The 21,014-nt window shown below is 36.8% G+C and overlaps 1 protein-coding gene across 4 annotated transcripts in view; it reads left to right on the forward strand.

Moving 5' to 3' along the window:
- LOC145981493 (solute carrier family 2, facilitated glucose transporter member 1-like) overlaps window positions 1-21,014 on the forward strand; it is a 214,414-nt gene that overhangs the window by 31,953 nt on the left and 161,447 nt on the right. Inside the window, exons 1-7 of one of the 4 annotated variants that reach the window (XM_083114755.1) lie at window positions 8,022-8,171; window positions 9,808-9,847; window positions 10,599-10,625; window positions 14,271-14,297; window positions 15,240-15,269; window positions 16,624-16,674; window positions 18,545-18,571. The exons of 1 other annotated variant lie outside the window; for it this stretch is intronic. In XM_083114755.1, the coding sequence (XP_082970881.1) occupies window positions 9,836-9,847; window positions 10,599-10,625; window positions 14,271-14,297; window positions 15,240-15,269; window positions 16,624-16,674; window positions 18,545-18,571 (174 nt within the window). In that variant the 5' untranslated portion in view covers window positions 8,022-8,171; window positions 9,808-9,835. Of the gene's footprint in view, window positions 1-8,021; window positions 8,172-9,807; window positions 9,848-10,598; window positions 10,626-14,270; window positions 14,298-15,239; window positions 15,270-16,623; window positions 16,675-18,544; window positions 18,572-21,014 lie in introns of those variants that run through there. 2 more of the 4 variants (XM_083114756.1, XM_083114757.1) reach the window with 2 other exon arrangements.

Consider the following 21,014-nt stretch of genomic DNA (forward strand, 5'->3'; position numbering starts at 1 on the left):
TATGGTTAGGAGCCTTATAGTTTCCAAGGAAATTCTTCACTACCATACAGAACGACGACCACGCAGCTGCCTCAGTATCATTCATTGAGTCTTGAAATTTCTGGTTATTCATGAGTTGGCGGATTTGTGGTCCATCAAGTATACCTGCCTTTATGTTCTCCATACTCAATGCAGGAAATTTTGTACATACGTAGCCAAAACATGCTCCATCTCTATTCACCGCCTTGATGAACTGCTTCATTAACCCAAGTTTGATATGCAGTGGTGGCAATATGATGTTGTTTCTGTCAACCAAAGGTTCTGTGATGATTTTTTTTGTCTCCAACGATCATGCTTTCTCTAAGAGGCCACTGTCTTCTCACCCAGTGTTGATCTTTAGCTCTAGAGTCCCATAGACATATAAAGCATGGGTATTTGGTGTACCCACCTTGTTGACATCCAAGAAAATAACCATCTTGAGATCGACACAGATAACCCATTGGTGATCGCGATATGAGATCTTCTCTAGCACTGTGGCTATTGTAGCTTGATTTTCACGCATAGCAACCGAGTGACTAATTGGGATTGACCTGTATATGTTCCCATTATGCGTTTGGAGCTATCTATAAATAACCGCCATTCACTTGCTGTGTATTTTCTTATACCCAGTTTCAACAGTCCTTCAACATTGGTGCAAAAACAAATTGGTTTTCTGTTGTGAAGAATTGCAGGAAATCTGTTTCTCTGTTGCGATACACTGTGATTTTTGTTCCCGGTAACGGACATTGTTTCTCTGCCAGCCTGGAAGCTAACGATTCAGACGACTACTTTGGTAGACTTAGATCTCTGATGAGGTCGTTCAATTCCGCTTGATTAAAACCGGATGCAAGTGATGAAGGTCCTGCGAAATCACTGTCATTTTGCTCAGCATAGCTTTCAGCTGATCCGTCCTCTTCTTCTGATGACTCTGGAAGACTGGTAAATATTGGAACAGGTATCTCCTCTGAATGCGGAGCGTAGATCGGGATATATCCATCTATTCCGGTTATTGCTATTGATACCCTTTACATTCACTGAACAAAAGTAACAGTCATCACTGTGGTTTATTTGTTCTCGTCATATCATTGGTACCCCAAATTTCAAGCACTTCCGTTTCCCATTTGTCCACTGTCGGAGATGCTTTGTGAACGTTTTACATACAATGTGAGGTGCCCAAGCCTTATCTTGGTCTCCCAAGCCAAATAAGCTCGTTTTACAAAGTCAGTTATGGGTTTTCTTTGCTGAATGAATGTGTACTCCCCACAGATATAACAAAACACATCATGATTATTCACACATTTTCTTCGTGATGAAGCCATGTCAGTGCCTGTAAAGAGGATAAATAAATGTCAGAATAGTTAAAGTGCATATGCAAACAACAACATGAATAGAGCTTGGATAAAATCAATTAGTATTATGCAAACATTCGATTTACAAATGGTGGTGTAAAAACACAGTAGTCATAAGAGCATAATGATATCATCAATATCTCATAAACTAGGGCTGCTAGAACGAAATGGATGGCATTTTCGGAATCAGCAGCGCCAAAATACCCAGGATCAGGTGAAAAATTCTGGACACCACGATTTTTTTTGTTCTCCAGTGTATTTGTTAACCACATAAACTTACACAGCGCAAGTTTCCTTAGTCTCATTTCGACGCTGCGAACATTCGAAAGAATGGATTTTATCCTAAATGTATGCAAGCACGCTGTACAGTTTCAAAGTTGCCACTAAAGGATTAATTTTGATATTACGATATATGTCCTATGTATAAATATCAGCAAGTACGTTGCTGGACAAAAAAAAACCGGACACTTGCATTTTTGGGCAAACGCATAAATTCTGATTCGAAGGCTAACTTAATTACTGGAAATATATTCATTAATAAGTTAAATTAGTACAAAAACGAAAGTTACAGAAAACTACCAAACTGATAGCGTAATTCAGAAGTAATTGCAATTTAGATGTCAAATATAAAGGTGTCCGGTTTTTCACATGTAGTTCACATTCTCACCGCTGGAGAGCGCACCAATGCACTATTTCCATTCTAGAAGTTTTCCAGTGTATTTTTCAGATACGCGCTCAAATCATGTGAATATAAGACGAAGAAAATTGTGAGAGCTAAAATATAAGTGCTCCAAAAGATATGCATTAGTCTATATAAATCTCGAAATTATTATCTTTTAAACTCTTGAAAGATAGCTCTTAAAGTATCAGTATAACACTGGCTTCTGTAAGTAAGAAGTTTATTTGGTAACAGTTTCATAAATCGGAGACACATTCTTCAATTTTACACAAGAAACTACTTACGGAAATGAGTTTTCCCAAGGTTTACAACGTTCGTCGAGGTATTTTCTTTCATCATGGAATATATTTGACCGAGAAATCATGTATTTTTCAAGAGAAAAATCTCACCGACGCAGCTTTCATTTGCTTGCCCTACGACAACCAGATGATGCGTACGTTTGATGACGTAAGCCCCTGTCAGTGTTTCAAACCCCCCCCCTTTTTTACTATGCTTGCCTAACGTAACCAAACCTAACCTAACCTTATCGGAAATGGTTCGTGGGGCTATCGGTAAGCTACCGTGCATAATGGTTTGTGGGGCTATCCGTGAATGGTTCGTGGGGCTATCTGTGAATGGTTTGTGGGCTATCCGTGTATGGTTCGTGGGGCTATCCGTCAGCCACCCGGGCTATACGTCAGCTACCCGGGCTATACGTCAGCTACCCGTGCATAATGTATAATTTCCACCGGTGACGAACACGATAGTAGGTATTTTTCGGTGAAGAAGGTTGAAACACTGCATACCCACAACGTGAGTCAAGATGTGCCCGCCATATTGTGTGTTCCGGAAGCGAAGAAAGAAATAATAAAAAGCACTCAGAATGTGAAAAATTGCATTTGTTTTCGTGTAAAAAGCATAATGGCACCTTGAACTATGTTCCGCAATACACAATTGATAAGTACGAACCATGCGAAACACAAAATATCCGATTTAAATGTATCTCCGATCTATGAAACTGGTACCGTTTGTTTGTCGTATCATATGGAATTACCGACACCATTACAAAACAACGCAACAACAACAAAAATAACAACAATATTGAGGATACAAAGAAGACTGATAATAATTGCCATTAGCAAATTAGTATTCACACCTCTAATAATATATTCTCCAAAATTAAATAAAAAATCATTTGATTGAGGGAGTGTGACTGGTAAGCGGTAAATCATATGTATAGGTATTTAACTAAACATACGAAAGATTATTTCTGTGTGTGATTGGATGAAAACGAAGAAACCCATTGTGTCAAATAATAATCTGGTATATTGGATTCAATATTAAATCATATACATGGATTCATTTATTCATCTTTATATTTATAATTCTCTAACAGATAATAGAATCAATAGCAACAAGTTACCATGAAAACAACAATATAATATGTCCATGGTCGCATAGTTAAACTTTCTAAAATATAACAAATTTGTATTAATATTACCGCTACTAGTCGATTTAATAATTTTTGGTTTTGTTTCGAAAGGGTGTTTTTTTTTTTGCAATCGTATATTTTGAAACATTATCCTATAGTCAATTATATATTTTTTTGGAGTATGCCACTACTAAGTCATCTGGGGGTATGCTACTGTTAATATCAGTACTAGTCTAAATATTACCACTGGCGCACGCAGAGGGGGGGCTGATGGGGCTGCAGCTCCTCCCGAAATTTTAAGAAAAATCATCAAAATTTTTAAATTGAAACCGTAAAGAACACGGAAAAAACAAAATTGTAAATGCAAGCGCCCCTTAAAATGGCCCCAGATTACCATTTTTGTCTTTGAACAACTTTTAAAACAAAGATTAAAAACGGTAATTACGAAATATTTTTTTGTGTAACTCGCCCCCCAGAATGCAGCTATTTAATATCTGACCTTACAATTCCAGCCCTTTTCGTAAAAAAAATCCTGGGTACGCCAGTGAATATTACTATTTTTAAAAGAAAGGGAAGGGCTTCTGTGGATTAGTGCTTACGTCACGGACTTAGCTGGATTTGTGTCTTGTGAAATCTAATGAATACATGATCACTAGACCCCGAATTTCTATGTACTATCAAATTATAAAATATGTACATAAATATGCAACAATAATTGATAAAATGTGTACATAAATATGTATCAAAAGGATATGTAGCTAAATATGTAGTATCAAATATTATGTAATATTAATAACAATCAAGTATTCAAGCAATTTCAAGAATTCTGCTCGATATTTATTTTATTTCAACATATTCAACTTGATTTTAAGGACATAAGTTGTTCAAATTATATAAAATTTGTATCAAATTTATAAACTCAACAAAGCATAGCAACGTGTACATATTTAAGAAACCAATTTTGTCAAATATTAATTACTTTGCACATAGGAAATTATTGTATAATATGTAAATATGTAAGAGAGCTCTTTGTAACTTTCGAAACAAATTGTAAAAAGTATCGTCAAGAGAAAGAACAATGAAATAAAAATACATAGCTACTTTTGTACTCTTTGTACAAGGGAACATATTGTGTAACTCTCTACGTACAGGAAAGTAGCTTTCTTGTCCTCCGATGCCAAGTTTCTAGGTGCTTTGCCTACACCTAAAAGTGAAACGAAAATATGTAAACAAAAGGGGTAGAGGGGAGAAACTCCATATATATGTTGTATTATGTAAAGTAAATTAGCGAATATGTAAAATATGTAATATCCTGGCAAATATGTAAAAATATGTAACAAAACTTATGCAAAATATATATAATTCGTTGGCATTTTCCTGTTCAAGATATGTATCTAGAAAGGAATGGAATATGTAATGAATAGGGATCGGAAGTTGAGGAAATATCCTTTTTTCCCCCTAGAGTCCGAAGACGAGGCCCAACATAATATATGTTCATTTTGGGTCATTATAGGCCAGAAAAAGGTGGGTTTTATTTGTCCTTTTTTGCCTTTTTCGGCGTGTTTTAGCTTATTGGTCCTTTTTTAGCCTTTTTAAAGGTCTTAACGGCTTTTTTTTGCAACTTCACCTTCTTTCGACTACGTTTTTACTGCCCATTCTCAATTCGGATCATCATCAGTTCATCACCTCTAAAACATCCTTTCTGTAGTAAAGAAATAAAGAAATATATTTGAACCATCCCTGAAACGAGAGAAAAACATTTTTGGACGACTGAAGCAGGTACGGTACAAGGTCCTTTAACCGTAACTTGTCTGGAAGGGCGCGCTGTGAGTGGCAACTTTCTCTTGTTTTGAAGCTTTCAGCATGGTGTATACGACCAGACAGCACACGCCTGCAAAGATCTCAAGGTGCCGCGCAGAGGGAGGGGGTGGGGAGGTTAAAACTGAAATTATTAATTAATTTGGATCACATTTATACGTCCTTTTTTCCGTTTTTAGGTCCTTTTTTGATATTTTTGTCTTTTTATAGGCCTTTTTTTGGCAATTTATAGGTCTTCAAGTTCCGAGCCCTATTAATTACATACAAATTCGACCTCTAATGATCACCGTTGCAAGTAATCAAAAAAGTTACACAATTTACTCAAACGATGTGAAATACTTAGCTTTTAGAATCATAACGTAGAAGCCCATACACTTTGACGGTTACGTCAGCATGGTAATTATTAAAGAACCCATGCTTCCCACCCCCTAGCTTGCTATGCAATCTCTCACTCCTTTCCCCCCACGCGCAAGGCCCACGGCGAACGTCATCGGTCACGTGCTCTGACGTCACACAGCCTGCTGAAAACATCACGTATTGGAATTCTTAGGAACATATCCTGCCGCGCAGCAACCCGTCTTACTGCGTCGTACGAACGGTTGCGTCCAACAAGGAGCATCGGGTTAATAATAATTATAGAGGAGGATGACCCGTGACCATGACGTCAACAGATCCTGCCGTATTTCGTCGTAGAAAACACTCAGCTTACTGCGTCGTAAGAATTTCACTTCGTATTCTTATATTACTCCAATACAAGCTCACGCAGCAGGAAAGTGTGGACAAGATATTCGAAAAAGTACGGGAAAAATACAAATAAAGGTATTTGTTTATAATATTTCTTCCGGCTCTTAGTCATAGTTTTTCAGCATACTGACAAAATTAGCACCAATTTATTAAATTAAAAACTAAATATCTTTTAATTACGATAGTATTATATTTATCGTTGCTTTAATGTGTTTATTTCTTACACACAACATCATTGTGTTTATATATTCGAGTATAAGTCGAATTTTATCAACAACATGCAGTCTACGCCTTCTGTAATTGGAGGTTTAATCCTCTGTAGAACTGCAAAGTTTCAAGTCGCTTCGGTCTGAAATCTCCCTTAGAGAAAATAGCCCAGTCCGAGCGGCACGCAAGCTATAAGCGACACGTACAGCTTGTCGTGGCTCTTCGGTTTGAAAGATTGCATTGATTACTGAGAGTTCGTTTCCAAGTGACACGTGTCGTAACGGTGTGAAATCTCTCTTAGAGAAAAAACTCAATATGCTGACCAAGGCAGAAATTTATTTTATTTTAAAACATAAACTAAACGTAACGTTTCAACCTTCTAGCAAGGTCTTCTTCAGACTCTGCACTAAGTACAAATGTAGGAAGGTACAAAACAGGACGATATATATACACAAACATTACTCCCCTCCAGACTATTAGAAAGTTGTTCTGGAACATTCTAGCAGGTGGCTTTCCCTTGCCAACTGTACTTTCACCTGAAAGAGAATGTGGTTGGACTCTTTATCTCACGCTCTTTTTCCTTCATTCTTCTTCCTTCTTCTCTCCTCTTTCTCTCTTGTCCTTTCCACTCTTTCTAACACCTTCTTCCATTCTTTGTTTATCTTCAGTCCCCCATTCCAGTTCATTGTGTCTTCTTCGCCTTTCTTCTCTATTTCCTTGGCCTCTCTTAGAGGTATCAAAAACATTGCTGTCTTTCTTCACACCATCTATTCGTTTAGCAGTTAATCTAAGAGTGCACATCTAGAGTCATAAGAGGTTAAGTAGAATGGAAGACATTAGGAGACAAGAGTAAGGGAGAATTCACACCGTAGCGACAGGGAACACGTGTCGTTTGCGAAAAAGCCAGACGTTTCACTGTAGCGGCATGATAGGCCGCACAAGGTTGCGTTCGATCTGCTGAAATATTCAAGCGACACGTGCTGCCTGTCGTTTCGGTGTGAAATCTCCTTAACATGCATCGTGTCTTCTCGGTCTGTTGTTCGCGCATGCGTGGTTAATATTTTGCTCTAGACTGAAAGTGTTCGTGTCGCTTGTCGCCTCGCACTGAATTCTCAGCATCGCCTGTCGCTTCAGTCTGAAAACTCCCTTAGCCTTGAGCAACTGACGTGCACTTGGTAAAATCCGCAAGCGACACGTGTTGCCTGTCGCTTCGGTGTGAAATCTCCCTAAAATCGCCTATTTTTCATGAAACTTATTTGGGAAGTAAATATTATCGTTGTACTGTTAGCATGTGAATATCTTTTACTCCGCGAGGACCTTTTTCATTAAATTCTTTTTTTGTTCTCACGTGACTATAGAAGAGCAACTTAATCACATTTAAGAATCTAACACGAGTGCTGCTCAGTTAAACGCAGTTTCCCAGCTCGTGTCACGTGGTCCAGGTTCATTGATAACTACAGGGGGATCTCGCGGGAACGTAGCACTACACGCACGCAGCTCCATGACGTCATACGAAAACCCGCGCGCGTCGGCCCTTCCCTTTTTCGATAACCGGTATCGATCTCTCGCTCCACTAATCCACTAAAAAACAAAAAAGAATGACAATGAGAAGAGGGTACGCAAGCAGTTACTCACCATATGACGTCACCGCCCTTCTCGCACGTGGATTGGTCCGTTTGGAGGGTGTGCCGCGGGAGCGTTGTGTCCTTTGTTTGACCTTTCCCAGTTTGGGGAACGATATCGCCGGTTGCGCGCAGGTTGTCGCGTGGGTGCTGCTTTCGACGTCACGGACCGACCCGGTTTCCTGTCAAAAATTTTCGCCCCTGCTCCAAACGGCCCCAATCGTTGTCCAGCCCCCGTGTGTTCCGTGTCAGTGCCTGGAACAGGGACTCTTTGCTCCAACCCGGCCAGCTTCCAGTACTGGAAATAGCAACTTGCTACACAGGTAACTCTATAAACATTTCATTCCTCCAGTGTCAGCCATCGACCCATCTTAAACCGAACAAGTGAACAACGCAATACCTTTCAGTCATGTCATAATACACGCACAACCATTTACTTACGCAGCTGTTTCTTTACATACATTCAAACACAACACGGATATATTGTAGGTGCTCTTTAGGCTGTTTGAAATCCAAAGGAGTTTAGAGAAAAAATGTATTTTTGACTTAAAGACTGGTTAAGTGCCGTTATTGTCGATGAATGTTTACAGAATTTCCACAATTAATTGCTATTTGTCAACAAGTATAAGTTTTACTTTTTGGGCGGATGTGTATTACTTGTATAGCATAAAATTTGCATTGCAATACACGCGTAGGATACACACACATATGACCTAAATATTTAAAGAACATAAACACAAAAACAACACTTGCATTTATTGTAGTTTATCTTCCATTTACATACATTCCCGTTCTTCTGTGAGTGATTTCAGTTCATCTTTCGCTAAATAAGTTTATTATTATCTAATGTATGTTTTCTTTACATACTTACTGTCTCTCCATCACATTTTATGCGTATACTTTCCATTTCAGGTGCGTTTCTTTTCTCTTCTATCAGAATATTCTTTCACTTATATTGCAATCTTCATTTTTTTCCCCATTTCAATGATGCTTACACTTACGCACACACTTTACACTTAAAACACACGCGCGCCCTTGTGTTAATTCACCAACAATACTAGAATCTCATACAATGAAAGTGGGTTGAAAAATTAAAATAAGTTCCTCCAAAATTATTGACTTAGAGCTATTGTTAGCACAATTAATAGGAAAATAAGTGCTTATGTGTGTGACTATGCCTGATGATTGAAAGTTTCTACGTTGAAGATATTAGATCAGAAGAAATTGACTTCCTATGAGTAGTCAAAGTGCACTTACGCTCCCGGTTCTATCTTTTCATACTTATTTACAAACATTCCAACAAGCAAAATAGAGAAAACAACAAAAGAGCACATATTTGCATACTGAGCTGTGTGCTACATGCATCATTTTGAATACACAACGTATACGTTTCCTGTGTGGCATCCTTGAAGTTTTCGCACCCTTCAAAATCAGATAATGTATCCTCAATATGATCTGAATAAGTGTCCTAGTACCGCTCCCGCCACTCGGTGGTCTGTTGTCTACTGTAAGGCCTTGCCAGTTGTCACGTGAGTCCATCCACCCAATACGAGGAACGCTGGAGACAGCACGTGCTTTGCGAGGGGAATTTGAACACTTAGTTATGAAATTCACCAGTGCAACCACCAGGGGCAGATATTTCAAATGGCTAACGAACTAGAATGTGTTATCTAAGGGCTTTGATATTATTTGCTTGCCTTTTCGTGCAACAATACCGTTTGACAACAACAGACGATAAACAACTGAGTAAGGGGAATTTTATCAGCGTAAATCTTCTTACAGCTCCCCCACGCACAATAATCGCATGCACGCAGACCAACAATATTATCTGACAGTGAATCATGTATTCAAATATTTATTCTTTGTCTCAATTAATAAAGAAGAATTGAATGTAGTGTAGTGATTACTCGAAAATCAAAATACTAATGCAATATTTCTCTTTCAATAATGCTGCATTAGTAAATAGGACGTATTTACAGCTTTCATAATGGAAACAGAGGTAAGTTGTAATTTTATACAAGGGTATAGATATCCTCTCCTTATAAACTTTGCATTAAATTAAATACTCTTGTTTAGCCAATAATAGCAGACACTTAAATTACCTGTTATTGGTGGGAATATCTTGATAATAAGCTGGGTACAAACCATTGGTTTGGCATTAGTTGTCAGTGATTGAAATAATGATTTGTGAAAGCACGAAAGAATATTGTGGGTGGGGGTGGTTAAAATCATTTGTGTTATCCTCCCGCTAATTTGCATCCTGTATAAAGGTAAGGCCCGTTTGGCTTTATTTTTTGCCCTTATTTGTTTCTGCTTGTATAGTGTTTTATCCCTTCTGTACTATATTTCACGAGACTTTTTATGTTATATAATTCTCCTCTGTGGTTATCTGCTTTGTCTTTTTACTTCTCACTATAATTTTCTCATTTTGTAATAATTTTCATCACTATTCTTTCCGTTCGTGTTCTTTGCTGTTATACTGTCACACTGACATTTGTTCTTCCTTCTACACATATCCTTACGATTTATTCATTTTGGTTGCCTCATAGATATACTAACTACTAAATCCATGTTCATTGTAAATTTGTTGACGATTTGTTTTATTTCTTCAATTCATTCTCCTTGCTCATTTCCCCTCTTCTATCTTTGCTTAGTGAATATTAAATATATATACGAGTACACAATTGACTGTCGCTCATGTTGAAAATGCAAGTTCTCACAATATTTTTATCTTCCCCAATGCACACAAGAAAGCAACTGAGGACCAAAACAAGCAGGTAAGAAATACCTTATATATCTATATTTATCTGTCAGGACCAATTTAGTACATATTAGAGAGCAACGAATGTTTACAATAATTAATACAAGTAAATATCTAATTTTCATGACTATATGGTGATTTTCACACTATTCACTTCTTAGATAATTGTTTCTGTAACATTCAAACATATCCTTCCTCTTTTTTGTCTCATTCTCTCTGGAGCCTTTAAAAACAAACTTTAACTTTTCTTATCGGTACTAATTAGTTTTAATACCCTTCTTCTCATGTACGTACGAGGAGGTACAAACGTATTTTCCCACAATTAGTTAATGTAATGTAAATACAAAACACACACATTTGTCACAGAAGCTTAAACGTTTTATCTACTTCGTGCTGGAACATGCTAATCAGAACTAAAGTGGGAGCTCAATCGCTGTGAATTGAACCTCGAACCCCCTGATTGTCTTCTAAGGGTACTGAACAAAAACAAATACTCCTGAAATTATACTGTGCACAAAATTCAACTATATAAGGTAGTGAACTTACAATATAAAATGTAACAAAACTGAGTTGTAATACAACAGGCAACCGTTTAAGAGCATCATTGATTGTAATAATGAAAACAAATCTGCTAAAAAACCAATTATATTTTTATAAGCCTTTCTTGTCTGATTTTTGCAATAACTTAATTTGTCGAGTCAAAATTCCTTCCTGAGAATATGCATATTACCAGTGGCGGCTGGTGGTCTTGGTCTATGGGTGTGCACCTCAGCCTCGTGTCAAGAATTGTAGTCACCCCCGCCCAATTATTCCCACCCGTTTCTCCTAATTGTGTTGGCAATTCAAATTATGACGTATGAGACGATAGCAGAGTTATATTTCATGAAAATTTATTAAGTTTATTACAAATTCGAAATACCTAAGTGACTTCTTCAATCAATCACGAGAGAAGATATGTTGTTTGGTCTCTTTGGTGACCTGTAGAAAATTCAGCATTCCACGACTTGGCAAAACGTTGTACCGTTTAATTGCTATAGTTTGTAAGGAATATCGCCAGTATTTTTGTAATTGCCATGTTTTGATTATGTATGTTATCTTCCTTCAATACCAATATGTTCCATCAGAACGTCCAAGTCATAAGAGCCTTTCTGCTTTCTCTGCTCGCCGTTGAAAACAGCGCCACGGAGGTGTGCACTTGCAATTTTGAGAATGCTAAGCTCGAGATTCAGAAATGCTGATGTAGAAAAGTAAATGGAAGGTGATATGGACCGGGAACATTTGCATTTGATGTTTTGAGGAAAAGGCGTTCAGTATTGCATTACACATTTATTTGGGTGTGCACGTGCGAGTGTGCGAATAGGCTGCAGCCGCCACTGCATATTACTACAGTATGGTATTTTTTTTAATATATAGTGGAGGAGGGTTTTAGTAACTACTGTTTAAGAATAGGATCTCATCCAAAGAGAGAGAGAGAAGGAGTGTGTGTGTGACTTCCCCCAAGGGATAAAATTTGCAACCAGAAAAGAGGGGGTGCAGTCTGTATAGAGGAGGAATTTCCCATCATCTCCCTACAAATTTCACCATTATTAATGTAAGTAATGAGCTACACATACATACTTATATCTTTACGCAAATGGTCACTTTAGTATTCACTATAAAACAGCCAGAAGTTGTAAAAACGCGACGTAAAATAACGAAAATAACAACAACAAAATGAATGTGAACAAGCACACGATCCACATTATCAAGAACAGTTCAAACTGGAAAGATTTCGTTCGATTTGAAGAAGTGAACAATTGTGTCAGCAGGTGTGACTTAGGCGTGTGCATTATTTGCATCGGGCATGCGCAGACTACTTCCGAAGCTACATGCCATGCATATCGTGAACTATATTTACCCGCCGTCAGCCAGGTGCACGCCAGGAATTCAATGAGCAACTGCTGAATCTTTTTTGCGTTTCATACATCAAATTCCCCTGCTGGGTGTTAGACATTAAGCAATGGAAATTTATAAAACTTTATTTTACAAAGCAACCACGTTACTTCCACGGAGTTTAGTTACGAAAGTAAGGCTTACATTACTTCAAAATCAACACGAGCTTACGTTGCAGAGTTACTTCTTGCTGTAGAAATATTTACATGTACGTGTACCTAAAGCATGATATATACCTTACACGTGGATGTCGGTAGCTACGATGCCAGGGGTGCCGGGTTCGAATCCTGACATGGGTGTTTCCTTTCATCAATTTCATCATATTAGCCAAAAGTGGCAGAAAAGCGAAAATAAACCAAATATATCAAATCATATCCAACATGGACGTCAGAAAGGGGGGGTAGAACCAACAAGTCCGTCGACTCCAACCCCCCAGGAAATTGGCATCATTCATTTCAAGTTACAGAAAAGAGCAGAAAGCTTAATAATGGAAATAAAGTTCATTTAGTTCACATTCGAACGGAAAAACCAAAGTGAACACAGATAGATAGAAAAAATTCATGGTACATGAACCAGTTTATGTTTTCATAGTCTACCATTTACACCAAATAATAAATGGTTCCACAGTTTTCAAAATTCCAAAAATTAGAGTTTTATGTGTAAGGTTCACAACATGAACCATGTGAGCAAAAATCCTCCCTAAATTTTAAAGCTTTTCCTTTAACGAGCTGTGTAAAAGTTAATAACAAAATAGAGCAACTATGCAATTCAGTACACTAAAACTAAAAGATAATAAAGAAAAGGAGTTGTGCTGGATGTTCACTGATCTGGTGAATCGAGTAGAAAAGTCCCCTAATTTGTAATAAAATTAGTTTATTGTTATTGGTTTATAATAATTATTATTCCAGAATAATCATCATAATAATTATCATTGTTATTATTTTACTAGTCAAGTTTTACTAATGTCCTGATCGCCCAACAAAAAAATCTTTGGACGCCCATGACCTCACACATACACTAATTAGTCGTAGAAAATGTATTATGTCATGGAAAATACTACGTACATTGAAATATTTAAAATCATAAGTAATCTTACTTAAAATCACAGTTGCAATTATTAATACCACACGAAAAGAAAATTAGAGTTAATATGTGTTTGTATTTAAAATTACAAAATGTATTATTTGTACAGCAAATAACAGCGATTTAAACATAAAGTTCTGACAAGGGATCACAATTTCACAGCAAGAATGTTGAAATACCTTCGAAATGGTTCGGTTTCTCACCGCGAGTTCTCAAGACAGAGAGAAAAAAAAAATCAGCATCCACACGAAGACATGGTCGTGTTCGGAAGCAGATCGATATGTTTGAACGGTTATTGATTCTTCCGTCTTCCAATTAAGGCCCCATTCCAAGAATGAGAATGCCCTAGGGTGATTTATTTATCATCTTCATCGGAAAAGGAAAAGACCAATGCTATATACCACGCAGTAAGTAAGACTAATAATTAATCCGTAAATCTTCACGATTTGCTACGGAGCTGTGCAAAATACACGAAGCAACTAAAAGTGGAACACACCTCTTATATGTGGTCTACCATGCAGTTTCTTAACATTCCAACAATTTAACATTACTTTTATGTGCTGCTGTATGTGCTTATGTGTCGAAAAGGTTCACACTAGTGCCTCTCTAAGCTTAATTTTCTATTTTCTATTCTTACGCCACTAAGAACGAACAAGCAATGGAAGAATCCCAGGTAAGCATTAGCACTAAATTTCCTTTAATTATACACAATACATACATATATATGTATATATGTGTGTGTGTATATATGACTAAAATTTTATATTATTACTAAAGCATAATTTTGTTGATTACTGTTGAAACATGCAAAACGTAAAAGCATCTGAATTACAGTTACTCGAAAAAAGTAACTTCCTCGCACACAGTTATAGTGTGAGTGAGTGTGTGTGTGTGGTGAGAAAACAGAAAAGGCATAGTGAGTATGGTAAGGTAACTAACACCTTCATGTTGACATGTGTATTGATTTCATACACAAATATTCTTATACCGAGAACTCTGCTGTGTATTCTCACTTGTGTATCAGATATATACACACTTCTTCAGTTATTACAAGAAGACAGATATGTATGCTCTTTTATATGGTCGTATAATCTTGGTTCTAAAGCGTGATAATTCTAAAACATTGTAAAACCTCGAAATATTCAATAGTTTTCCTTTTGATTAATGTCGTTATGTGTTGGTTGGTGGTTTGCAGAAGTGGTGGTTTTACCATTTCTGTGACTTCTTTTCGGTTTCTGAACATAACTTAATCAGTGTTTAGTTTAATTCTTATAAATATTGCCTGATCTTTAAATCTGTATTGTGTCACGGGCATAATACGCCAAGAAAACCGTCATGGCCTGGAAAAATAAACTTGAAAAACAGTTAACTTGTTAATAAAGTGGATTTCTTAGAAGAAAAAAAAAGGCATCTTAAACCAACATCTAACAAAAATGTTCACAACTTTCAGTAAAGTTTCTTTTTTTCTAATTTTTAGGTGGTTGCGTAAAATTTTAATTAAATCAGAAACAAAGCGCATAAGCTCAAGAGTCGTTTTCCACAATTCTATGTAACAGATTTTTAGTGAATACTTTCATATTATTATATAATCCGTTATCTTTCTTTTTTTGGCTAGCAGCAAAATGGACATGCTCAAGCTCAGCAGGTAACTAAATGTTTATATTTATTACATTACACTCCTCTTTCGTAGAGCACAGAGATATGTAGACACATATTTCTATCGCTACTTCCGTTAGTACAAAATGTAATTTTGCTGATGTTGGATAAAATGGTATTTTCACCTAAGTTTCAGTTTCCTTTTTAACCTCATATTGCAGAAATACAAATAATATGGCGGTGGAAAAGTTACGTACACATATCTTTGTGATCGAATGCATTTCTTCTCCCTCAACACGTGAGTCACTCGTTCATATTACTGTGCCGCATGGTCCTGTACACTTTCGCTACAAATATAGTATTATTATTATTGCGCCTCATTGCCATGAGCGCTTTCGGCATACACTAGTATTATTGCGCCTTATTGTCCGTACACTCGCCGGCCACTCATATTATTGCGCCTCATTGTCATGTACACTTATGCTACACACTCATATCATTGCCATGTACACTTCGCCACACACTCACATTATTTCGCCTCATCTTTTTGTATACTTTCGCCTCATTGTCTTGTACACTTTCGCCACATACTCATAGTATTTCGCCCCAATATCTTGTACACTTTCGCCACACACTCATATTATTTCGCCTCATTGTCTTGTACACTTTCGCCACACACTCATATTATTTCGCCTCATTGTCTTGTACACTTTCGCCACACTCTCATATTATTTCGCCTCAATGTCTTGTACACTTTCGCCACACTCATATTATTTCGCCTCAATGTCTTGTACACTTTCGCCACATACTCATATTATTGTGCCTCATGGTCCTGCGCACTTTCCACATGAACTCATGTTGGCCCCGTCCAGTTCGCTGCACTTTTTGAACTCTTTGCACTCAACAAAGTGTAACACCGTTGATTTGGTGTCATGCGGAGTATTTGGTGTTTGCATCGTTTGCACTACGTTCTGGAGCGGTGTACAGTGTGGTGTATGGTCACGTGGTACATGTAACCAATCAAATGAACGTTTAAAGCAACAGACAGGCATTTGTTGGATCTTCTGAACTGGAACATAGCTTTTCTGACACAATTTCCTAGCCCCAGCCTGACTCTGGTATGTACCTGCATTACCCCTGATGTCAAAAAGTGCAGCGAATTAGACAGGGCTACTATTGCGTCCTCATTGACCTGCCACAAACTCATATTAGTGCGCCTCATTGCCTTCTGAATACTTATTGACATTGATAATGTTGCTCAACCCGTCACATTGAGATAATACAATGCTTATTATTGCATGGATAAGATCTTGTCGCTTAACTTGATGCATGACTAAAAATTGGATTTAGACATGCTTCAAAAAAATCAATATAATGGAGTCATGTTTCTTTCTTCCTACAAGCCTACTAGCTCGGAAGGTGTCACCAAAAAAGAAGAGAAAGGAACCAAACAGGTATGCAGATATATATTGCATGCAATTTTGGTAATTGTAGCGAAAAACAAGTCGAAGATGCATAGCTATGATCCACATAATGATTTATATATAAATATAGTCATGACAAATAGCTTTGGATCATGCCTCGTATATTTCATTAAAATTATTGTTTTGTACATTGAAACCGTTTTTTTGTATGTTACACAAAAGTTAAATAAATTGTATTTGTACGAAAAAAATACATGAATTAACTACTTTCAGCTTCCTCTTTAACGTAACATTTATTGTTAAAATTGCTCTCTGCGTAATCCTTAGTAAAATATATCTAGGTAGTTTCAGACTTTTTTATGCTCAGACTACTTAAATTAGAATTCAGTTAAAAGTAGGACCATAATCACTGAATTGCGCTGTTGTTTTATATATAAATCTAATTACAATAAAAAAGGTAAAGTGCTCCCCTGTGCTTAGCACCACGCCATGAAGGCGTATAGGGAGTGTGATAAGTGGGGGTGATCTGATTAGCACCACGCCCCTGACCGCCTTTACCCCCAGGGTTTCCCCCAGGTACCCATGTTATTCGACGCTGGGTAGGCGCCGGGGCCGCTTCCATCGTTAGAAAAGTTCCCGGATTTGAACCGGCCGGGGATCGAACCCGGGACCTTTAGCATGGTAGTCAGACGCGTTACCGACTGAGCCACAAATGAAAATTTATATTATTTTCCGACATTTGAGGAAAGTTCGTTTCAAGTTCATTTTATGCTGAAGTAGGCTAAGTTAATCGGGACTGGATTTATAGTTCAGTGTAGTATACAAACAGGATTCGAACGTAGAACGTCCTTGTTACAAGGAGAATTGGACCAATTTTCATAAACTTCACTGTACTTCCAGTAACACAATTTGGAGGAATTTAGGTTAACATACAATATTCATGATATCGTTGAGGAGATACGATAAAGTTATGTCACAGTCACGACAGACAGTTATAACATTAGGATGGTGTAAAATCCTATCCTGAAAACGATGGAAATTTTATGTATCCTCTACCTCTCTAGGTTAATTACGGGAATGGCGAATGAAATAAATGAAGAAATAAACTCTTCAAACGCTTGTTTTATCTAGGATTCGAGGCCAGGGCCTCTGTACCGGGTGGCCAGAATTAAAGTTACCCAACTCAGAGCCCTGTGTAGCCTGTTTGAGGCATCGTAGAACTCTGAAATTTGGTGAATCCACTATGCAGACCATGAGGAAGAGGATGGCGATAAGAAAAGTTCAGTTTTCCGCCACCAGGTTGAAATGTGGCGCTGTACTTCCATGATGGGTTGTAATAATGACGTAAACTGCTCCAATTGGTTATGGATTTGCCTTTACCTTGCAATCTTGCAATAAACGAGAGATTATTTTCTCGCAACTTCCAGCCACTAACAAATGTCTTTCTAATTAATAACTCAGCTAAATCACTTAACGTGATTATGTGTACAACCCATCATGGAAGTACAGCGCCACATTTCAACCTGGTGGCGGAAAATTAAACTTTTTATCGACATCCTCTTCCCCATGGTCTCCATAGTGGAGTCACCAAATTTCAGAGTTCTACGATGCCTCAAACAGGCTACAGAGGGCTCTAAGTTGGGTAACTTTAATTCTGGCCACCAGTAAAGCACCTTTTCAAGGTTGCAAATTAAGGAATACACGTAACACAATACGACAAGCCAAAATACAACTGAATTGCACCATATAAGATTTTCTAATAGTCGTGTTAACAAAAATTAATTTGAAATTTTCCCATAGCGTTCGTATTAAATCGTAGCTCAAATAATTCTTTACAATTAAGATATCGTGTTTAATTAATCCATCTTGGTTTTCTTTTTATTTGAAATGCCGCTGATAGGCAGTAGGAGCAGTTCACGCTGCCAAGGTAAATTGACGCGAATTTATGCTACAAGCACTGCTGTGTTTTAGAAAATGAGCACTAGGAACTAAGAAAGATATTTATTTCTATTTTAGAGTAGTCGCGGCTTGTAGAGAACAAAATTTATAAATGTGTCATTAGTCCAGGGATCGGATTTTGATGACCTAAAAAACTTTGAAAAATGACCTTTAAAATTACAACAAAAATCCTGTAAAATGACCTAAATCTTTGAAAAATGACCCAAAAATTCGTACAAAACTCAATCTGCTTATTGAAAATAGTATATATATATATTCCAAGACAAATAATTTAACAATTGCTTCTTCACCTTGGTGTGTTGTACGGACTGTGAATAAAAACTCGACAATGTTGCATTTCGCGATTTTCAGACAGGCTTTGTTGCGTTGGTAGTTAAACACAGAGTAAGTATCGCAAGATAACATTCAGACAAAACAGAAATTGTTGAACTTCATGCAATGACACATTTTTTTTTAAAAAAAAAAAGACCTAAAAATGACGCAAAATTTTAAAAAAATGACCGAAAAATAAAAAATGTTAAAAAACGACCAAAAAATTACATTTCTTCAACCTGAGGAGGGTGTTCAAGATTTCTGTACTAGTTAGCAATGTCTGCGTTGCACCAGTTAAAAGATGAAATGTCATCAAAATCCGGCCCCTGGCTCATTACTAATGCTTCAGTAGCTATCCTATTCCTTTAGAAACTACAGATCTTTCAAATGACTTCGTGTTATGTGTTATTCAGTTAACATTCACCTCGCCAAGTTATTCTTTCACCAGTTTCTAAGATTGTGTAACACAGCCTTTATGTTGCTCGGAAGTTGATGACCTAAAAAGTCTTAAAAAATGACCTATAGCATGACCTTAAAATTATTTAATTAATTAATTATTTAATTTGTTTGTTGGTTTAAACTATCGAATCAAAGGGTAAAAGCAATTGAATTTTTAATGTGGATTTTATTATACTTAACAGTTAGATAAAATACACCGAAAGGTTTTACTTAGGGTTGCCAGACGTCCCGTATATACGGGATTGTCCCCTTTTTTAAAGAAATGAAAGAAATTTTCAAAATCATTTTATACAACAAGAAATTAATACCAATTTATAACTAACCTAATTGGATACCAATTACCATTACAACTCAATCCTCATATTAACATTGACGTAGAACTGCCCATTGTCGATTTTCTATATGACATTTCTATGATGACTGTTCAGTGGACCAAAGAACGAAATCGGCTGGACTTAACGACGGTGGAAAGCATATTGCAAGTTCTAGTGAATGAGAATAAGTCATGTTCTGAATTTTTTAGTAATGCATTGGAAAAAAGGTCCTCTTCAAGGACGCCAAGAGTTCGCTCAAATATTAATATGTTTTGTCAAAATGTAAAAAATTAGGGATTAACAAAGCTTTAAACAGGAATTAGTAATGTTTAAAAATGTTATAATTTTTTAAACTTTATCCATGTCTTTATAATCTGTATGTCCCGTTTTTTTGTTTTTTTTAGAAACCTGGCAACCCTAGTTTTACTCTATAAGTCATTCAACTTCTTTCAGAGTGAGTCTTGCATGATGTCGCTTAGCACTGTACAGTTGTGTTTTAAGTGCATCAGGTGATGAATTTTACTTTAAAACCGCAGATTAAAGCAATAAAATAGTGTCCAGCAAGGGAGCCCCAAAGTAGACTTCACACAAGGTTGCTGGAGGAAAAAATCTACATTTACAACAATTAATTATTTAATCCGCTGTCAAAGATTTCAGTTATAAATAATACTGTGCTTTTGAATTAACCATATTTTCTATTAATGACCTACTGGCTACAAAAGACAGTGTTCGGAAATTTAAATGTAAAAGTAGATGCATTTAAAATTCACGATACAACAGGAAATAAATAAAAAGAAACCTCAAAACTTACAAAAATGCAACTAAAATGACAAAATACTGAAGAAGGCCGAAACTTGAAAAAAAAATGCAACAATTCTTTCTGGTTCTTGAACTACTATCGGGTTTAGCATTATCTTCAAGGTCAACGAAAAAAGATATTTTTTTTCATCAACTTCCGAGCCTTACTTGTAACAATTAAGTGTCTTTTACCTGTTATTTAAGTTTGCTCATAACGATAAAGAAACATTGTTTCATGAAAAAATAATTTCAGTATGTAGTAACATGCAGCATACTCCATTACGATTAATATATCACCAGATTAACAAACGTGTTGTAAAATGCAGTAATGGATAGTGCTTGAGTGAAGTACTTAGCAAATTGGTGCTTCTCTAGGCTATGTTACATGTGGTAAATTTATTGTACAAATTGACCCAGAACTACCAGATTACCAGTTCGGAGCTGCACCATGGTAATATTGGTAATCAGGCCCGTACCTAGGTTTTTTTTTGGGTGGGACCAGATCTGAAAATGTGCATATATCGTATC

This window comes from Lepisma saccharinum, chromosome 29 (assembly GCF_977018435.1).
Source record: "Lepisma saccharinum chromosome 29, izLepSacc3.1, whole genome shotgun sequence".
NCBI classification, from domain to species: Eukaryota; Metazoa; Arthropoda; class Insecta; order Zygentoma; family Lepismatidae; genus Lepisma; species Lepisma saccharinum.